The sequence below is a fragment of the Somniosus microcephalus genome, chromosome 12 (assembly GCF_052327205.1).
Source record: "Somniosus microcephalus isolate GS21.2 chromosome 12, FLI_Smic_1.0, whole genome shotgun sequence".
Lineage (NCBI taxonomy): Eukaryota > Metazoa > Chordata > Chondrichthyes > Squaliformes > Somniosidae > Somniosus > Somniosus microcephalus.
In genome coordinates this window covers 22,209,284-22,226,438 of record NC_140998.1, presented here as the reverse complement: position 1 = coordinate 22,226,438, position 17,155 = coordinate 22,209,284, and the positions used below count along the sequence as shown (strand labels likewise).

The 17,155-nt window shown below is 44.3% G+C and overlaps 1 protein-coding gene across 1 annotated transcript in view; it reads left to right on the top strand.

The window, feature by feature from the left end:
• The window catches only part of nrxn3a (neurexin 3a), a 2,455,668-nt gene that overhangs the window by 1,056,127 nt on the left and 1,382,386 nt on the right, over positions 1-17,155 (top strand). The window contains exon 15 of the mRNA XM_086002654.1: positions 4,104-4,223. Within this exon, the coding sequence (XP_085858780.1) occupies positions 4,104-4,223 (120 nt within the window). The remainder of the gene's footprint in view (positions 1-4,103; positions 4,224-17,155) is intronic.

Genomic DNA, 17,155 nt, shown 5'->3' with positions numbered 1-17,155 from the left:
TTATGTCACTGGTCTAATGATCCAGTAGAACGCGAGTGCATATCCCACCAGGGCAGTTTTGAGATTTTGAATTCAGTTTTATTAAAAATCAGTAAAAGTGACCTTGAAGCTGTGGGATTGTGGTTTTAATTTATTAATGTCCTTTAGGAAAGGAAACCTGCCCTCCTTATCCTGTCTGGGCATACATATCACTCCAGTCCCACACCAACATTGTTGACTCTTAACAGCTCCCTGAAGTGGCCGAGCAAGCCATAGAAACATAGAAGATAGGAGCAGGAGTAGGCCATTCAGCCCCTCGAGCCTGCTCCGCCATTCAATGCGATCATGGCTGATCATCCAAATTCAGTACCCTGTCCCTGCTTTCTCCCCATATCCCATGATCCCTTTAGCCTTAAGAAATATATCCAACTCCTTCTTGAATATATTTAATGTATTGGCCTCTACTGTCTTCTGTGGTAGAGAATTCCACAGGTTCACCACTCTCTGGGTGAAGAAATTCCTCCTCATTTCTGTCCTAAATGGCCTACCCCTTATCCTTAGACTGTGGCCCCTGGTTCTGGACTCCTCGACCATTGGGAACATCCTTCCTGCATCTAGTCTGTCCAGTCCTGTCAGAATTTTATAAATTTCAATGAGATGCCCTCTTATTCTTCTGAACTCCAGCGAGTACAAGCCCAATTGTCCCAATCTCTCCTCATACGTAATTTCTGCCATCCCAGGTATCAGCCTGGTGAATCTTTGCTGAACTCCTTCCATGGCAAGAACATCCTTCCTCCGATAAGGCGACCAAAACTGCACACAATATTCAAGATGCGGTCTCACCAAGGCCCTGTACAACTGCAGCAAGACATCCTTGTTCCTGTACTCAAACCCTCTCGCTACAAAGGCCAACATACCATTTGCCTTCTTAACCACCTGCTGCACCTGCATGCTTACCTTCAGCGACTGGTGCACAAGGACACCCAGGTCTCGTTGCACTTCCCCTTCTCCCAATCTATTGCCATTCAGATAATAATCTGCCTTCCTGTTTTTGCCACCAAAGTGGATAACCTCACATTTATCCACGTTATATTGCATCTGCCATGTTTCTGCCCAATCACCCAACCTGTCCAAATCATCCTGGAGTTTCTCGGCATCCTCCTCACAGCACACACGCCCACTCAATTGTATCAAACTGCTACCACAGGGATTGCAGCAGTTCAAAATGAAGGCCCCTCTCAAAGGCAACTAGGGGACGGGCAATAAATGCCCAGCCCCGCCAGCGACGCCCACATCCCGAGAATGAATACAACGATAGCACCGTATCCTAGCAGAGAATCGATGCTTTTAGGAAAGGAGGGAAGGGCGGGAGGGGGGGGGGGGGGAAGAGACGAAAAATGAGATTGCAGATATTTACAGGTGCACTGTCTGCCACAGTGCAAACTTCCCCAGGTGACCAGCGAGGGCGGGGGGCAACAGTTCCAGCTTAGTTTATCAAAAGCTGCGTCAGGAGCTGAATCTGACCCCTGCCCCCTCCTAACTCTTATTGTGTTGACAGTGGCGTTTGAGAAAACAATTGAAATGACGCGTCTTAAGGGGGACATCCGCTTTTGTGAGCAAGTTTTTTTTTTGGCAAACTTCTTCACAAACTGACTGCCTTCCCTCCCATGTGACGTTATCAAGTTGAACGTGACACGCGGTTTACCTGGGGCCTCCCCAAAGTGTTGCCTCCTCTTCAATAAATATGGCGAGGCATTGAATGGAGTTAGCAGGATAGCTCCAGATCAGCCGTGATCTCATTGAATGGTGGAACAGGCTCGAGGGGCTGAATGGCCTGCCCCTGTGCCGATGTTCCGAAAGCGAGGGTCGTGTAAGAAATGGGGAAAAAATAGACGGGATGAACACAATAATTGAGCAATCCTTTATGCAATCGCACTTTTAGAGGATCAAAATGCAGGACATTGTATAACTGGTGTCCTCCAGATTTCTTGGACAAGATGCAGTTTGATTCAATGACTCGTGAGTTGACAGCAGGAGTGCACCATGCATTACACGAGATGCACTTTCAGTCTCATTTCCGTTTGGTTTTTGGCTTTTTTTTTTGAGTTTGTAGATGAATGCAGTGTTTCACTCTATTTGACCCTTTTCCATCCACTCTTCAAAACTATTGACGGCAGTCTGATTTCACGTTTACATTACTTTCTCACAGGTTATGTGTTTTTATTTAAACCACGGCTCCCCACAGCTAATAATCTATGTACTTTTGTATTCTTCGTCTTCGTAGCCTGCATTCCCTCAAAGGTACCAGGTGTAACTCGCGACTGATCTGATCCTTGCCCGGCAACGTCCTGTGTGAATTTGACACTGGTCCTCCCGAAATCGAATAGCTGACCAATTAAGAATGCCGGCTCCATTTTCTTGGTGACATTTCAGTCTGAGGCCACAGGCATTTTCCAATATCTAATACTCGTGCATTTTAAAAAATATATTGAACTACAATTGCGGGCAAACCAGGGATTCAATGCTGGCATTTCCAATTCAGGGGATATAGTGACCATGGGCCTGTGCCCACTGCACTGTGAATTATTCAGCGTTGACACTTGGCACAAGTTAGACATGATGGGCTGAATGGCTTCCTTCTGTGCCTACATTTCTATGATTCTATGATCCAGAAAAAACTCCCCAACTAGAATTCAGACCCGTTTTCTCGGCATACCCCAAACAGGCTGATTTGGAAATGGGTCCGTTTTTTTCCTGTTGATTTTACTTTGAGGAACTGTATGCCATAAATGAGGCCCAGTGTGGGTATTTTAACTAAAGAAATTAATGGATACTCCAGCACCAGGCTCTGTCTGAGGAGGAATTTCTTCACCCAGAGAGTGGTGAACCTGTGTAACTCTCTGCCACAGAGGGCGGCGGAGGCCAATACATTAAATATATTCAAGAAGGAGTTGGACATATTTCTTAAGGCTAAAGGGATCAAGGGGTATGGGGAGAAGGCAGGGACAGGGTACTGAGTTTGGATGATCAGCCATGATCTCATTGAATGGTGGAACAGGCTCGAGGGGCCGAATGGCCTACTCCTGCTCCTATCTTCTATGTTTCTATGTCTCAGGAGGAACTTTAGAATCCAACTTTGTGTGGGATGGAATCTAGTTGTTTCGAATCCAAATGCCAGTTCTGCCAATGCTGGGGAGAAATCACATCGACAAAATTATTTTATCGCCACATTTTCATAGAATCATAGGAATTTACAGTACAGAAGGAGGCCATTTGGCCCGTTGTGCCTGTGCCGGCTCTTTGAAAGAGTAGTCGTGCTTAGTCCCACCCTCCCGTGTTTTGTCCCTAACCCTGTAAGTTCCTCATCCTCCAGTACCTGTCCAACTCCCTTTTAGAATTATTTATGAAATCAGCTTCCACCACCTTCTCAGGAAGAGCGTTCCAGACCCCCACAACTCTCCGAGCCAGGCTTACTCATAAAGAATGGGGGTTCGGAAGAGGTTTACAGAGTGCACAGCGAATGCGGAACCATATCCCAGCAAGAGTCACAAGACCGATACAGATGGGGCAAGCCAGTTGACCTACTTCAGCTCGTTCATCCATCGATGAAAGAAGCCCAGAGTTTTTCCTTCCAATACCTTCAGGGGAGGAGGGGGGGAGTAAAAAGGGGGGTAACCTGGGCCTGATCGTCAACTCACTACACCTATTACAATTATGGCATACAGCTCCTTTAAACTGAGTCGCGAAAAACCCTACGTGAAACCTACTTGGTGCTGTTCTGAAATTTAGCTTTGAACCTTTGTCAGCTAATTTCGACCTGCAAGAATGCCTCACGATAGCACCTGTTCTCCTTTTGATATATATTGTATATACAATGAACTTAAATTTTTCAATGCAGGAGCTTAAACAAAAAAGACCTTGGAGGGAATGTTGTTCACAACCTAACCTGGTTAGGCTTGTAGCCTTGTGTATACTTGTGTGTACGTGTGTGCGTTTTTGAGATAGTCAGTGCACGTGTGGAAGCAAACTCCTTGCATGAAATGGGATGGGGTGGGGGGAGTGCTTTTTTGTTGTTTCCAGCCACTGTTGACTGTCCATTTTTTTTTCTTTTCTTCTCCTCCAAGGTCCCAGCACAACCTGCCAAGAAGACTCCTGCACCAACTACGGGATTTGCATCCAGCAGTGGGACGGCTACCAGTGCGATTGCTCCATGACCTCCTACAGCGGCAGTCAGTGCAACGACCGTGAGTGATTGGTTTCCCCTTTTACTTTCAGTTTTTGTTTTGTTCTGACTGGCTGAGCTGAGCGGGCCTTTTGAGTAATGCTGTCCCGATGCCAAGACGGGTCTTCGTTGTGCATTATAACCGGGGAGCCCCCCGAGGGCATGAGGTCTTGGTGGCACTCGTAACTGAAGAAAGAAAACGAGGAGTTTATTGTGCGTGGGTTTCTATGGTAGTGCACTGGTTAACATGTTGTGCATGTCGTGTGTCGTTAACCTGCTTAAACTAAACCGGTTGAGAACTGTGCACAAATAGTGCACAAAGCAATTTTACACAAACATATTGCTACCAAAAGAAATGACAGTTCTCTGCTTGGAGTGCAAATTTCCTGGATTTTGTAGTTAAATCTATGCCATCAATCTAGTGGACACTTTATGAGGAAACTTGGCTACGTCACTGTCTGTGCTTGTCCTGGGAGGTGGCTGGGGACTTGAAATATCCACCTGTCCTTCCACCTTTGTGCAAGGGAAGCGTTCTCACTGAGTCTTAGCAAAGAGTCTAGGTCAAACCGGATAAGCCAGTCCCTGCTCACCTGAAGGAGGACAGAAAGCTGCCATGTTTCAGTTGGAAGTTCAGAGGGAGGGGAGGGGGGGTGGGGGCACACCTGAAACATTAGCCCATCTTTCTCTTTCGGGGCGCTGATGGACTTAGAATCACATAGAAAATGACAACGTGCAAAAACATGCCAGTCCGTACTAGTGCTTATCCACCTACCGAGTAGTGGTCCATATCCCATGTGTCCGCCTTGTTCCCATATCCCTTCACACTCCTCACTTTCCATCAACCACCTACCCAACCTATTAAAAAGTTGACGTGGCCTCTGCTTCAGTCACTAACTCTAGTCGTGCCGTCCACACCATCAATGTACTAAATAAAATAATCCCGTGCTCCCTGTCCTATATTTAATTTTAATATCAATGTCCACTTTGTTCTGGACCCGTCAACCTCTGGAAAGTGTCAGTTTGGTATCTACTCTGTCCCATCTCTTCATAATTACCAACACTTAGATCAAATCGCCCCGTACTCTCTACTGTTCCAACACGTCAATCCACCCACCCGCCCCTTCAACCACCGTCTACCCCCCTGTGACAGAGACTGTAGGTCCTGTCCTGCATTGGACTCATCAGTCACCTGAGAACTCATTTTTAATACGGAAGCAAGTCATCCTGGGTTCTGAGGGACTGCCTAAGAAGAAGACTGTTCCAACAAAACCAGCCCCAATACTGCAGATTTCCAGCATTTCCTTTTTTGGGATTTTTTTTTCTTTCGGGGGGCTACCCCCCTTCTGCCTTTGCTGGATCCTGTTGGGTGTCTCCTGCTTTTGTAGCACAGTACGTCGCCACACTTAAACTTCAGTCGATTTCTACACAGACAACATTCTGGATTCTGAAGGCAGTGACGTCCTCTGCACTTTCACTGTAATAGTCCCAGCACCATGCCGTCTTAAGTTATTTCAAAGGCGATTTAAAAAAAAATTCCCAATGATCCAGTAATTCGAATTAAACAATTGAAATAAACAGCACGTGGAGGCTGTTTTTGTGCTTTGTCTATTTTCTGCCAGAGATTTTATCACATCTGTGAAGAAAAACGAAAATCAGAATTCTACCAACTTGGAGCAGGGTGGGTGGAGGGTCAAGGCTAAACTTAAAACAAAGTGTTGCAGGAATGGAATATTGTTCTTCAAAAATTAATCTCTCCATTACCGGGGCTGGGGCAATCAGTCAATCGTTGCTTTGGGTGCTAGTTTCAGCCTTTTCTGGTTTGACTGTTGATCAGATATGGCTAGACTTGGATCCAGATTTGAGCTCCAAGTCCATTCACACTCTGAATGCTTCCTCCTTGTGGCTGCGCCAGATAACCCATGCATCTTTCTGGATGTCCAGCCTGATTGCGCATCCTGTAATATGAGTTACAGCATTTGGATTACGAAGCTTTCAGTGGCGAGATTGCAACGGTTGGCAAAAACAGGTGAATATTCACAAGGCTCCATTAATCTTTGCCACGTTATCGTGATATATTGCTTATCTATTTTTTTAAAATAAATCACGTTGGAAAAAGTTGCTATACACTGTGGTCCCAAGCACACCAGGATTTTACTTGTGTCCTGACCTTTGAAGAGGAAAGAGGAAGCTTCAAAGCTTGAGCAGGTAGGTCCTGTTCAGCCGCATTCATTGGCTGAGGTTTGAAGTGTATTGAGGTCAGACTGAGATGAACTCACTACTGAAAAGCAATGTTGAAGGATGCAGCACTGTGATGGGGTTTAAATAAGCTGGCCTGGTTAACGTTTGTACTGGAGATAGCTCCCGAGGATTTCATCAGCTAGGATATGCCCACCCTGTTTTGAACTGCTCCCTCCAATAATGAGTATCACAGGGTGACAGCAAAAAAGCAGATGCTGTTGGAATCTATCAGTTTGTTGTGAGCTATTTTTCAGCAGAGACTGAATCAGGAAAAGTTCTCATTGAACAAGACACGGATGGGGACGGTGAAAGTTAAAAAGGGAAAGTGGGGGGGAAAAAGCCCACATCAACAATATGTTGAATCTATTCTAATTCCCATTTATGTTTTTAAAACGACGTTAAGGACGAGAAACATCTTAAGAACAATAGTTGAATGGAGATCGGTATTGATGAGATGTTGCCCTGTTTGCTGAACGTTATGAGAATGGGTTACTGTTCCGAATGGCTTTAGATTGCTGAGTCTTGTCTTTTCACAGGGTTGGAATTACTTTCGGCTCTGCGTGTCAAAGTATTTGTTATACATTCCTCTGTCCCCTGTTTTACCAAAGGGCTTCATTAAAATGGCAAATGAATGTCATACAAACGCCTTTCTTTCTTACACTGCACAGCGCGATTTCAGCTCACAAGACTTATAATGCCCGACCCATGCGCGAATTGCCTCATCTCTCTCTCTTATATGTGTGATAATAGTACCAAGATGTTCAGTCTGCAAAAAACATGGATGGAGATATCAGTATTGATGAGATGATGTCCTGTTTGTTGGATGTTCGTTGATAAATATGAAAGATTGGGATCTATTAGCTGGGGTGAAGAGTATCTGGATGGTGCCTAAAGGTAGGGTGTGTTCTCTGAGACTTCTGCAATGGTCGTCAGCCAGGCCAATGGGGATGGGCTGGTGTTCAGATGCTCAGTGGAGGTCGAGGCACTTTTTGACAGAGAATGATGGAAGGAAAATCAAAGGGAGACAGAGAAAATCAGGGTCATTCGCACTTTGCCTCTGGTTAATGGTAACACGTGCTGCAGTGAGAGAGGTTTGGCCACCTTCTTAATCAGGAAAAGTAGTCCTTGAACAAGACATGGATGGGGAAGGTGAAAATTAAAAAGGGGAAGGAGAAAAAAAAGCCCACCACATCAACAATATGTTGAATCTATTCTAATTCTCATTTAGGTTATTAAAATGTATTAAGGGTGAGAAATATTTTCAAAACAGCATTTGAATGGAGATGTCGGTATTGATGAGAAGCTGCTGGACATTTCAATGATAAATAGAAAATATGAAAGGTTTCTGTTCGCTGGGGTAAGGGGTATCTCGGTGATGTGCTTGCTGAGGCTACTGCAATGGATGTCACACAGGCCAATGGGGAAAGGGGCTGGGGTTGAAGGGATAATTACTAATCCTAGCCCTTTTCGGGCCACCCCAGATCAGGCGTATTCCCCAGACGTTCACCTTCAACTAAAGTTAGAGATAGCCGAATCCTATAAGACGCTTAATTGGGTCTAAAGGTCCAGGCTATCTCTCTCTAAAGGAAAGGAACGATGTAAAGATGTTACCGTCCTCCAGATAGCACTTTTAATAAGTTTAACTAGACTGTAACCTTCTGGATATTATGAGGGTCCGGAAACCCCCCCCCCCCAAGAATCTGCAACTCCTCACCAAAGCATGTACAGAAATTGAGTTCGCGAGTTTGATACAGAAATACTGCTGGAGACAATTCTAAAAATATATAGATTTATTTAAGAGCCAACATACAGTTAGCATTTGTGAGTCAATCATGACTTTAACAGTTCAAAATACAAATAGCTTACATTTCTTATTCTCAGAGATCCTTATTCTCAAATCTTAACTTCGTACTTTTTTACATTTCTTAATATTACTAATCCAGAATATCCACCAAAATCAAATAAGAGTACCTTTTTGATCCCCGAGACTCAAAGAATTAAAAACTTACAGAGCGTGCCTCTGAAGTTGAGAATCGCTTGCCCTTTCCAGCGACTTCTGACTTTCTATTTGAAAAGCTCTATTTTTATACCTTTTTTTAGTGGTTTATCCTTTGAAAGTTTTCTGCTGATGTAAGCTAATTATATCTAGTCATTCTCTGTTGAATTCTTTTCTATTCTTACTGTCAATTTAGCTGTTGACTCTCAGAATCCTGTCTGCTGTATAGGTGTTTCAAAAACTTATCATAAAATGGCTACAACAGATTTATCTCTTGTCATTTTTATCGAAGGTCTTCCATTCAATTCTAAAATCACCTCTGCTGTTTGAAAGCAGACGTTGTGACTCCTATGTGTTCCAAGTTCAACACAAACACAATGTGATTGCTTGGTGTCATCTATTGAAGTCATATCTACAAAGTCTTCTGTTTGTGTACCTTTTACAATATGTAAATCAAAATCACTTCAACCAGGGTGTTTCGTGCATTTCTTAGCTACTTCAGTTGGTTGCATATATAATCATGTTTCCTGTTTCTCATTTGATGTTACTTTTACAAAGGCACATGGGTTTTTAATATCCTGTGTTCCTGGTCGAAGTGTTAGTTTTTAACACTTTACTTGGGCATTGCTATTGTGTTGGTTCCAAACTCCAGACATTCTGGAAGCTGCAACTTGCTGTTTCAATAGGGCCATTGTCTTAATATTAACAATGAATTCCCATTTCAAAAGCTTGTGTGGTGTTTACAACTTGTGTTAACACTTCATTTTATCTCAGAAGCCTGTATTGACAGCCTGTGTCGCCGAGGCTTTCCAGACTTTTAAACCCAGTATGTCATGTATTAATAATATCAGAAATCTGTTAAAGGATGGTGTATCTCTTGGAATATGGTTATTTCCTTTACAGGGTGATGCTCAGATGCCTCTGTTTCTGCGGGGGGGGGGCATCCCTGGCCCGCCCAGCTGAGCAAGAATGGACAGTGACTTGTTGCCCAGCCTCCAACAGCCCATAGCTCTCCCCGTGACTTTCATCCATTCCCTTGGCAAAGCGCCTGGACCCATTTTAGCGCCTCACTGTGGCAGCGCGTGGGAGAATGGGAATCCTGTTCGGGAGGCGAGTTGAACCAAACTCCCATCACTACCCCCCCTCTATGCCAATGATAATTTGATTCTAATAATCACACAACTTCACATGCCCTGAGTAACCTTGTCTGCTACCTCTGTTGGCCTTCGTGAAATCAACAGTGCTGCAGCTTTCTCTGAGTAAGTGCTGAACAAAAGTACTGTTGTTTTTAGTATTTTGCTCGCATCAAATCAGTTTATGCCCGTGAACTAACAAAAAGGGGGAAAAGAGCAATGCGGAAATGTTACAAAAAATCTTATGTACGCATTGTTTGACATATCTTTTAAAATATGCAGTTGGAGTGTTGCAGCCAGCGTTCCCATTGTTACTAGCATGAGAGCAGTCGGTATCAGGCCTGTTTCATTTACCTATTTTTTGTCAGATATTTATCGCACTTGTGTGTGAAAGCATCAGTGGAAAAAAAATTGAATCGTATTTCCAACACGTTGGCAGTTAATTTCCTGCGACAGCAAAAATGTTCTTTTAAAATTCTATATTTTCCCCCCTCTCGTTGTAAATATTGCTTTGGCAGGGGGGGGCGAAGTAAAATGACCCGCCAAAAATCAGAAGGAGAAGTGAAGTCACAGGCGTATTTTTCTGACTTCCCAGTGGGAACCAGTGCCTAGTTACAATGTCCCGGAATTTGCGGTCGGCTACGAAGCTAAGGTGCTCGCTGCTGGTCCCCGAAGAGAGCCGCCTGCAAAGATCTCACCATCTCTGTGGCGAGAGAGGTTTGCCTTTTCTGACGTTCAGCTAAGATCAGCGTAATGTAGTGGGAAATCCCGAACGCGAGCTGCTGTGACGTCAACAAGCTGCCTAAGCAGCCCATCACAGCGCAGGGTTCTCAGAGACAGGGGAAGCAGGAAGTGAAGAAGTTGCTTTTATTTTGACTTAAAAAAAAAAAATGTTACAGAGAGAGAGAGAGAGAGAGAGCAAAAACAAAGATTGGGGCTCTAATTTTTAAACCGCTGGTTGGAAGTTGGGGCAGCGGTGGGAGCAAAGTGTGCTATTTGTTCAAAGTACTCACCCAATGTCTACATTAAAACTAAAGGGATATATTCCTCACAGTTTCTATTTTAAATACATTCCCAGCAGCATAACCAACCAGTTGTATGTTCTCTCAGGGTCAAGCCTCTGGTCTCAAGTTGGGGAGAAGATCCCTTGTTATGGAGCTGTTCTGGGTGGCAGATGACCCGAGCAGTCTGGAATGAAGGAAGGAAATTCAAACGTGGTGGGCCTCCATTAGAGTCGGAAATTTATTTTTAAATATACTGTCCGAGTGTGCACACTGTGCTGGGGAGTTGAGGAGGGGGCGGATTGAGAGCTCAGTCCATGTCCTACTATTGACTGGTTAAACCTCCATTCTTTTAACTAGCAGGAATACTGAACGATTGATTCAAATTGTTGAATAAAGAATAAACTGAACATGTATGTGCATTTACAAAGGCCACCAATCGCATCTCCGCTTGCAAGTAGCATGTCAGTGCCTCATGAGAGCATCCTCGACTGAATGGACGAAAGCAGCCAATTAAAATGACAGCACTTGTTACCAATGTGAGTAAAGAATACCGCGTTGACTCATTCCCCGCTGATGAACCTTGTGGGGTCAATGGCGGTAATCTGGTGGCGCGGATTGCTCGCTTGTGGTCGAACCCGTTCCATCTTCATCTCGGGTTCTACAACGGGTGGACGAAAGGCTCCACCGCCCAAGCGATGAAGATGAAAATCTACTCCCGACATTTCCTTCATAGGACGTGCACAAAATAGCTCCACAAATCTTCAGCTGTTTGACGTAGCACCATGATTACAGGTCAATGCCTACACCTTTCACTAGGCCAAAATCTTACCAGTTCCAGGTTACCTTACATAGAATGTGGCTATTTAGTCAGAGAAACTGAGTGTGTGTGCATTGTATGTGTGTGTGTGAGAGTGAGTGTGTGTGTGTGTTGGTGTGTGTGTGAGTTGTGTGTGTGAGAGTGAGTGTGTGTGAGAGTGAGTGTGTGTGAGAGTGAGTGTGTGTGAGAGTGAGTGTGTGTGTGTGTTGGTGTGTGTGTGAGTCGTATGTGTGTGTGTGAGAGTGAGTGTGTGTGTGTGTGTGTGAGAGAGAGTGTGTGTGTGAGTGAGTGTGAGAGTGAGTGTGTGTGAGTGTGTGTGTGAGTGAGTGTGTGTGAGGGTGAGTGTGTGTGTGAGTGTGTGTGTGTGTGTTGGTGTGTGTGTGAGTCGTATGTGTGTGTGTGAGAGTGAGTGTGTGTGTGTGTGTGTGAGAGTGAGTGAGTGTGTGTGTGTGTGTGTGAGAGTGTGTGTGTGTGAGAGTGAGTGTGAGAGTGAGTGTGTGTGAGTGAGTGTGTGTGTGAGTGAGTGCGTGTGTGAGAGTGTGTGTCTGTGTGTGGTGTGTGTGTGTATGAGTGTGTGAGTGTGAAGTAGTATTTTGGAAAACTGAGAGCACATTCTTTCTTGCCTGTCAGATGAACTTGCTTTCCGGGACAGCTCGTGAATAAATAACACCAAGAAATGTGAGATTTGGTAAAACAATTAACCTCCCGCCTAACCCCTGCTGGAATTATACTGGTGCTTGTATTCTTTCAAAGAAAGCAGTTGGAAAATATCACTTTTCGAGGTGCTGTAGGCTTTTCAGTCCTGAAAGAGGGGATTTCGAAGATAAGATTGTAAATGGCACAGAAAAAAAATGCAACATTGCTTCAAATTAAACTGCGATAGTGGAACAATGGGGCACAGGTTCAAATTGGTGGAAGGCAAATTTAAGGACTGATGTCAGGAAGTTCTTCACAGAAAGCTTGATGGAGGGAACGGTATGATTTTTTTCTGGATGGATAGACTGGATGGCCATTTATATCTGTTATAGGAACGGTAGCATAGTGGTTATCACAGAATCACAGAATCACAGAATCTACAGTGCAGATAGAGGCCATTTCGGCCCATCGAGCCTGCACCGACACACATCCCACCCTATCCCTGTAACCACATGTATTTAATCCCCTAACACTAAGGGTCAATTTATCATAGCCAAATCAACCTAACCTGCACATCTTTGGACTGTGGGAGGAAACCGGAGCACCCGGAGGAAACCCACGCAGACACAGGGAGAATGTGCAAACTCCACACAGACAGTCGCCCGAGGCCAGATTTGAACCCGGGTCCCTGGCGCTGTGAGGCAACAGTGCTAACCACTATGCCACCGTGCCCCCCCACAGTTATGTTACTGGACTAGTAATCCAGAGGCCTGGACTAATGATTTGGAGACATGCGTTCAAATAGTATCAGTAATGGTGACCATAAAACTATTGGATTGTTGTAAAAACCCATCTGGTTCACTAATGTCCTTTAGGGAAGGAAATCTGCCGCCCTTACCCGGTCTGGCCGATATGTGACTCCAGACCCACAGGGACGTGGTTGACTCTGAACTGCCTGTAATATCAGCAAATAGAGATGGTATTTGCCTGTTTGATTATGATGCCTTACCAGCATGTTTGCATGTATTGATTGCTTGTGCCTGACCAGCAGAGGGCATGTGACCGAGACAAGCAAGGCAGTTTAGTTTAGTTTCAGTTTCGTTCTAGATGCATCACTAGCATGATGTCTCCTGTAAATGCTGTTAAAAGAGTTGAACAAGCTTTAGATTAAAAGACATTCTCTTTCATAAATGTCTCGTCATTGAACCCACAAAGAAATCAATACACTGCCCTCTGAGATGGCCGAACAAGCCACTCAGTTGTATCAAACCGCAAGGAAATTCTTCACCTCACGGACTGCAGCGGTTCAAGAAGGCAGCTCACCACCACCTTCTCAAGGGCAATTAGGGATGGACAATAAATGCTGGCCTTGCCAGCGACGCCCATATCCGGTGAATGAATAAAATAAATCTTGAGCGATGAGGTGTTCTGTATTACAAAATCACGAGGTAATTGCAGATGAGGAAGGCCATTGGGGCCCATCTTAACATCCACCTAGAAAGACCCTACTGTCCCCCTATTGTAGCATCTAATTGTTTGTCCCTCATATGTTTATTTTCTCTTTTCTGCATACCAATTTAGAATAATTGGTATCCTCTGTACTCAATTTACTAGAATCAAACTGCTGTTTATTTCTTAAGTATTGCCTTCCAGGGCGTGTTGTAAGCAGAAAGGTGATTATCAAAGCAAAGGCATGACTTAGTGTAGAAATGGCCAGTGCTGCCGGTGGCTCCCTGTGCAATAATGTGTGTTGAACATTTTGGGTGGGGAAGGCTGTGTGGAAAGAGAAGAGTCTGGAAATGCATGCACAAAGTCCTGGTGTAGGAATCAACGGATTCCTGTCTAAATCACTGAGGTCGAGGCAGTTCAGTAAATTAACCGAATTTAATTAAACTGGTGAACAAAACAAAACATGCAGGAGCAACAGCAAACAGGTCTACACAGTAACTAGTTCCACGAGGTCTGAACTCAGAACCTCCCACCTCTGACGTCATGACGTCATCACGTTTCCCGCCACTCGGGGCACCACGTGACCAACGTGATGACATCATCGCGTTGTTTCAGGGTTTTTACAGAAAGCTTGTTTACACTCAGCAAACGGACATAGATGCTGTAACATTGCTTTAAAGACAGTTATTCATTTGTACAGGAGTTCATTGGTGGTTTTACCACACTGGTGACTTTTACTTTTGATGGCTCTAGGTGATGCATTCTTCTCAGATTAGCTGCATTGTGCCATGTCAGGATATTGTTCTACCAACACACTCGCCCTCCAATTTTATACTCACCTTTACCTCCTCTTCTAAAGACACTGTCTTGCACTGGAGTTCAGGCCTCTTGCGCATTCCCGATATTCATCGCTTTCACCGTGCCTTCAGCTGCCTGGGCCCTAAGCTCTGGAATTCCCTCCCTAAGCCTCTCCGACTCTCTACCTCTCTCTCTGTTGTTGTTGAGAAGATAATAGCCAAGCCCAATCTTTTTCTGACCTGGTGTCTACAAGTGCACCTTCCATGTTGGGAGCATTGCATAGTAATCAAGAAAACATGTTTTCCCATTGATCGCTAACCGAGAGACACAGAGATTAATTGTGGGTTTAGCATTATTCTGCAATCAATTAACTTTGCACAGACCCGGGCTAGAAGTGAGAGAGTGAGCTCGTGTCAGATGACAAACCTTTCTTTGTAGTCTGTTCAGGAGTATAGGCGAGAAGCTGGAAGAACTTGGGAACATAAGAAGGACTTTTTTTGAAAGTTTCATTGGATTACTCTGGGCCTGTTCCTGCCATTGAATTAGATCATGGCTGATCTGTATCTTAACTCCATTTACCCACCTTGGCTCCGGAACCCTTAATACCCTCGCCTAATAAATATCTATCAATCTCAGTTTTGAAATTGTCAATTGACTCCCAGCTTCAACAACTTTTTGGGGAGAGAGTTCCAGATTTCTACTACCCCTTTGTGTGAAGAGGTGCTTCCTGACATCGCCCCTGAACAGCCCAGCTCTAATATTAAGGTTATACCCCCTTGTTCTAAACTCCCTCTATCTACCCTATCAACTCCTTTAAAAAAGGACTTGCATTTCTATAGCGCCTTTCATGACCACCGGACGGCCCAAAGCGCTTTCCAGCCAATGAAGTACTTTTTTTTGAAGTGTAGCCACTGCTGTAATGTAGGAAACGCGGCAGCCAATATGCGCACAGCAAGCTCCCACAAGCAGCGACATGATAATGACCAGATAATCACCTTAAACACATCAATTAGCTCACCCATTAGCCTTCTATACTCAAACCTCCCCTGAGGTCGGAGCAGCATTCAAGCCGTGAACGGTATTGGGTTTTTAATCGAGAATTACAAGTTCCTGAGGGGAGCGAAGTGTTTGGCATTTAGGTTATGTCAATATTGGAGAGCAGCAGACATCTGCCAGTGATTATGTGGAAGTAATCTATAAGCCAGCACTGAAGAATAAAGAGCAACACAATACAGTAATAGGTTTCAAATTTCATATTTCTTTCTGTAATTATATTTTAACAGTAAATGGAATTGATGCGCCATTGATACCATTGCATAACTGACTGTGCAGTTACCCTCTCCTAACTAATTTGGAAACCCATCAAATGCATCCTTTAACAATGGCTGGTTGGAGGGTCCCAAGCTAAAGCTCCTGATTAAACTACCTCCATGAAGCCTGGCCTAGAACCTCTGAAGGTATGTATGTGATCAAATATATAATTCTTGTATTTCTTGACGTTAGATTTACCAGAGTTTTCAACAACAAAACAACAAATTACCCCTGCAGGTTTACCAGAATGGTACCAGGGGTGAGGGACTTCAATTATGTGGAGAGACTGGAGAAGATGGGGATCGTTCTCCTGAAATTTAATAGAGGTGTTCAAAATTTATATGGGGTTTTGATAGAGTAGATAGGGAGAAGCTGTTTCCACTGGCAGGAGGGTCGGTAACCAGAGGACACCGATTTAAGATAATTGGTAAAAGAACCAGAGGGGAGATGAGGAGAATTTTTTTTTACACAGCGAGTTGTTGTGATCTGGAACGCGCTGCCTGAAAGGGCAGTGGAAGCAGATTCAATAGTAACTTTCAAAAGGGAATTGGATATGTTCTTGAAAAGGAAAAAGAGGTTACTGAGATTGACAGTGCGAGGGAGCTGAATTGACATTCATTGACCGACGGCTGTAACTGTGCCTGGTAATTTGGCTCTGCCACACTACATTAACTCCTCCAGGCTTGTTAACTGATGGTGTTATTAGCAACTTACTGCTTAAATGAAAGTTTGCAATACATCAACAGAACCCAATATTTTTTCCAATATCCTCTGCATTCCCTCTTGCTGGGGCTGGTTCCTTGGGTCCCAGCCATTATCAAGCATTTTCTCATTATCTTCCCATCTTCCCATTATCATTACATCAGTGAATTGTTGTGATCTGGAATGCACTGCCTGGAAGGGTGGTGGAAGCAGATTCAATAGTAACTTTCAAAAGGGAATCGAATGTCTAGTTGGAATGGAAACATTTGCAGGACTATGGGGAAAGAGCAGAGGGAGCGGGACTAATTGGGCGGCTCGTTCAAAGAGCCGGCACAGGCACGATGGGCAGAATGGCCTCCTTCTGTGCTGTATGATTCTATGATCACACAACTCTGTATAAAGTCTAGGTCATTCCAAGACTTGGAAACCAGGGACGTTGTTCCAACAGCTGTCTTTTACTCCTATACAGGATACAAGAGAATGCCTGCCATCTAATAGGCAATCTTTTGCACCTTTAGCCTCCAAATTCTCCCTCCGTTGCAAACTATCTTGCCTCTTCCTTTTTCGATGCTGCTATGATCAGTGCTCCTCTGAATTTTCTTCCGACGTTCCTTTTAAGTTCCAAGTACGCTATTCTACACAATCCTCCTCCTTCCTACATCTTCACTGTGTGAAATTCGAGTCTCACTGCACAACATCCTACTCCAACTCTTTCTTTCCGAGAACTTCTACACTTTGAAATGTCAAGCTAGGCATCACTTCAATCAGTGCTGTCTGATTTGCCTTGTTTTCACTTTTGCTGTTGTCAACATTAGTGGTGCCCTGCACAAGAACAGTGGCATAGTGATTATGTTACTGGACTGGTAATCT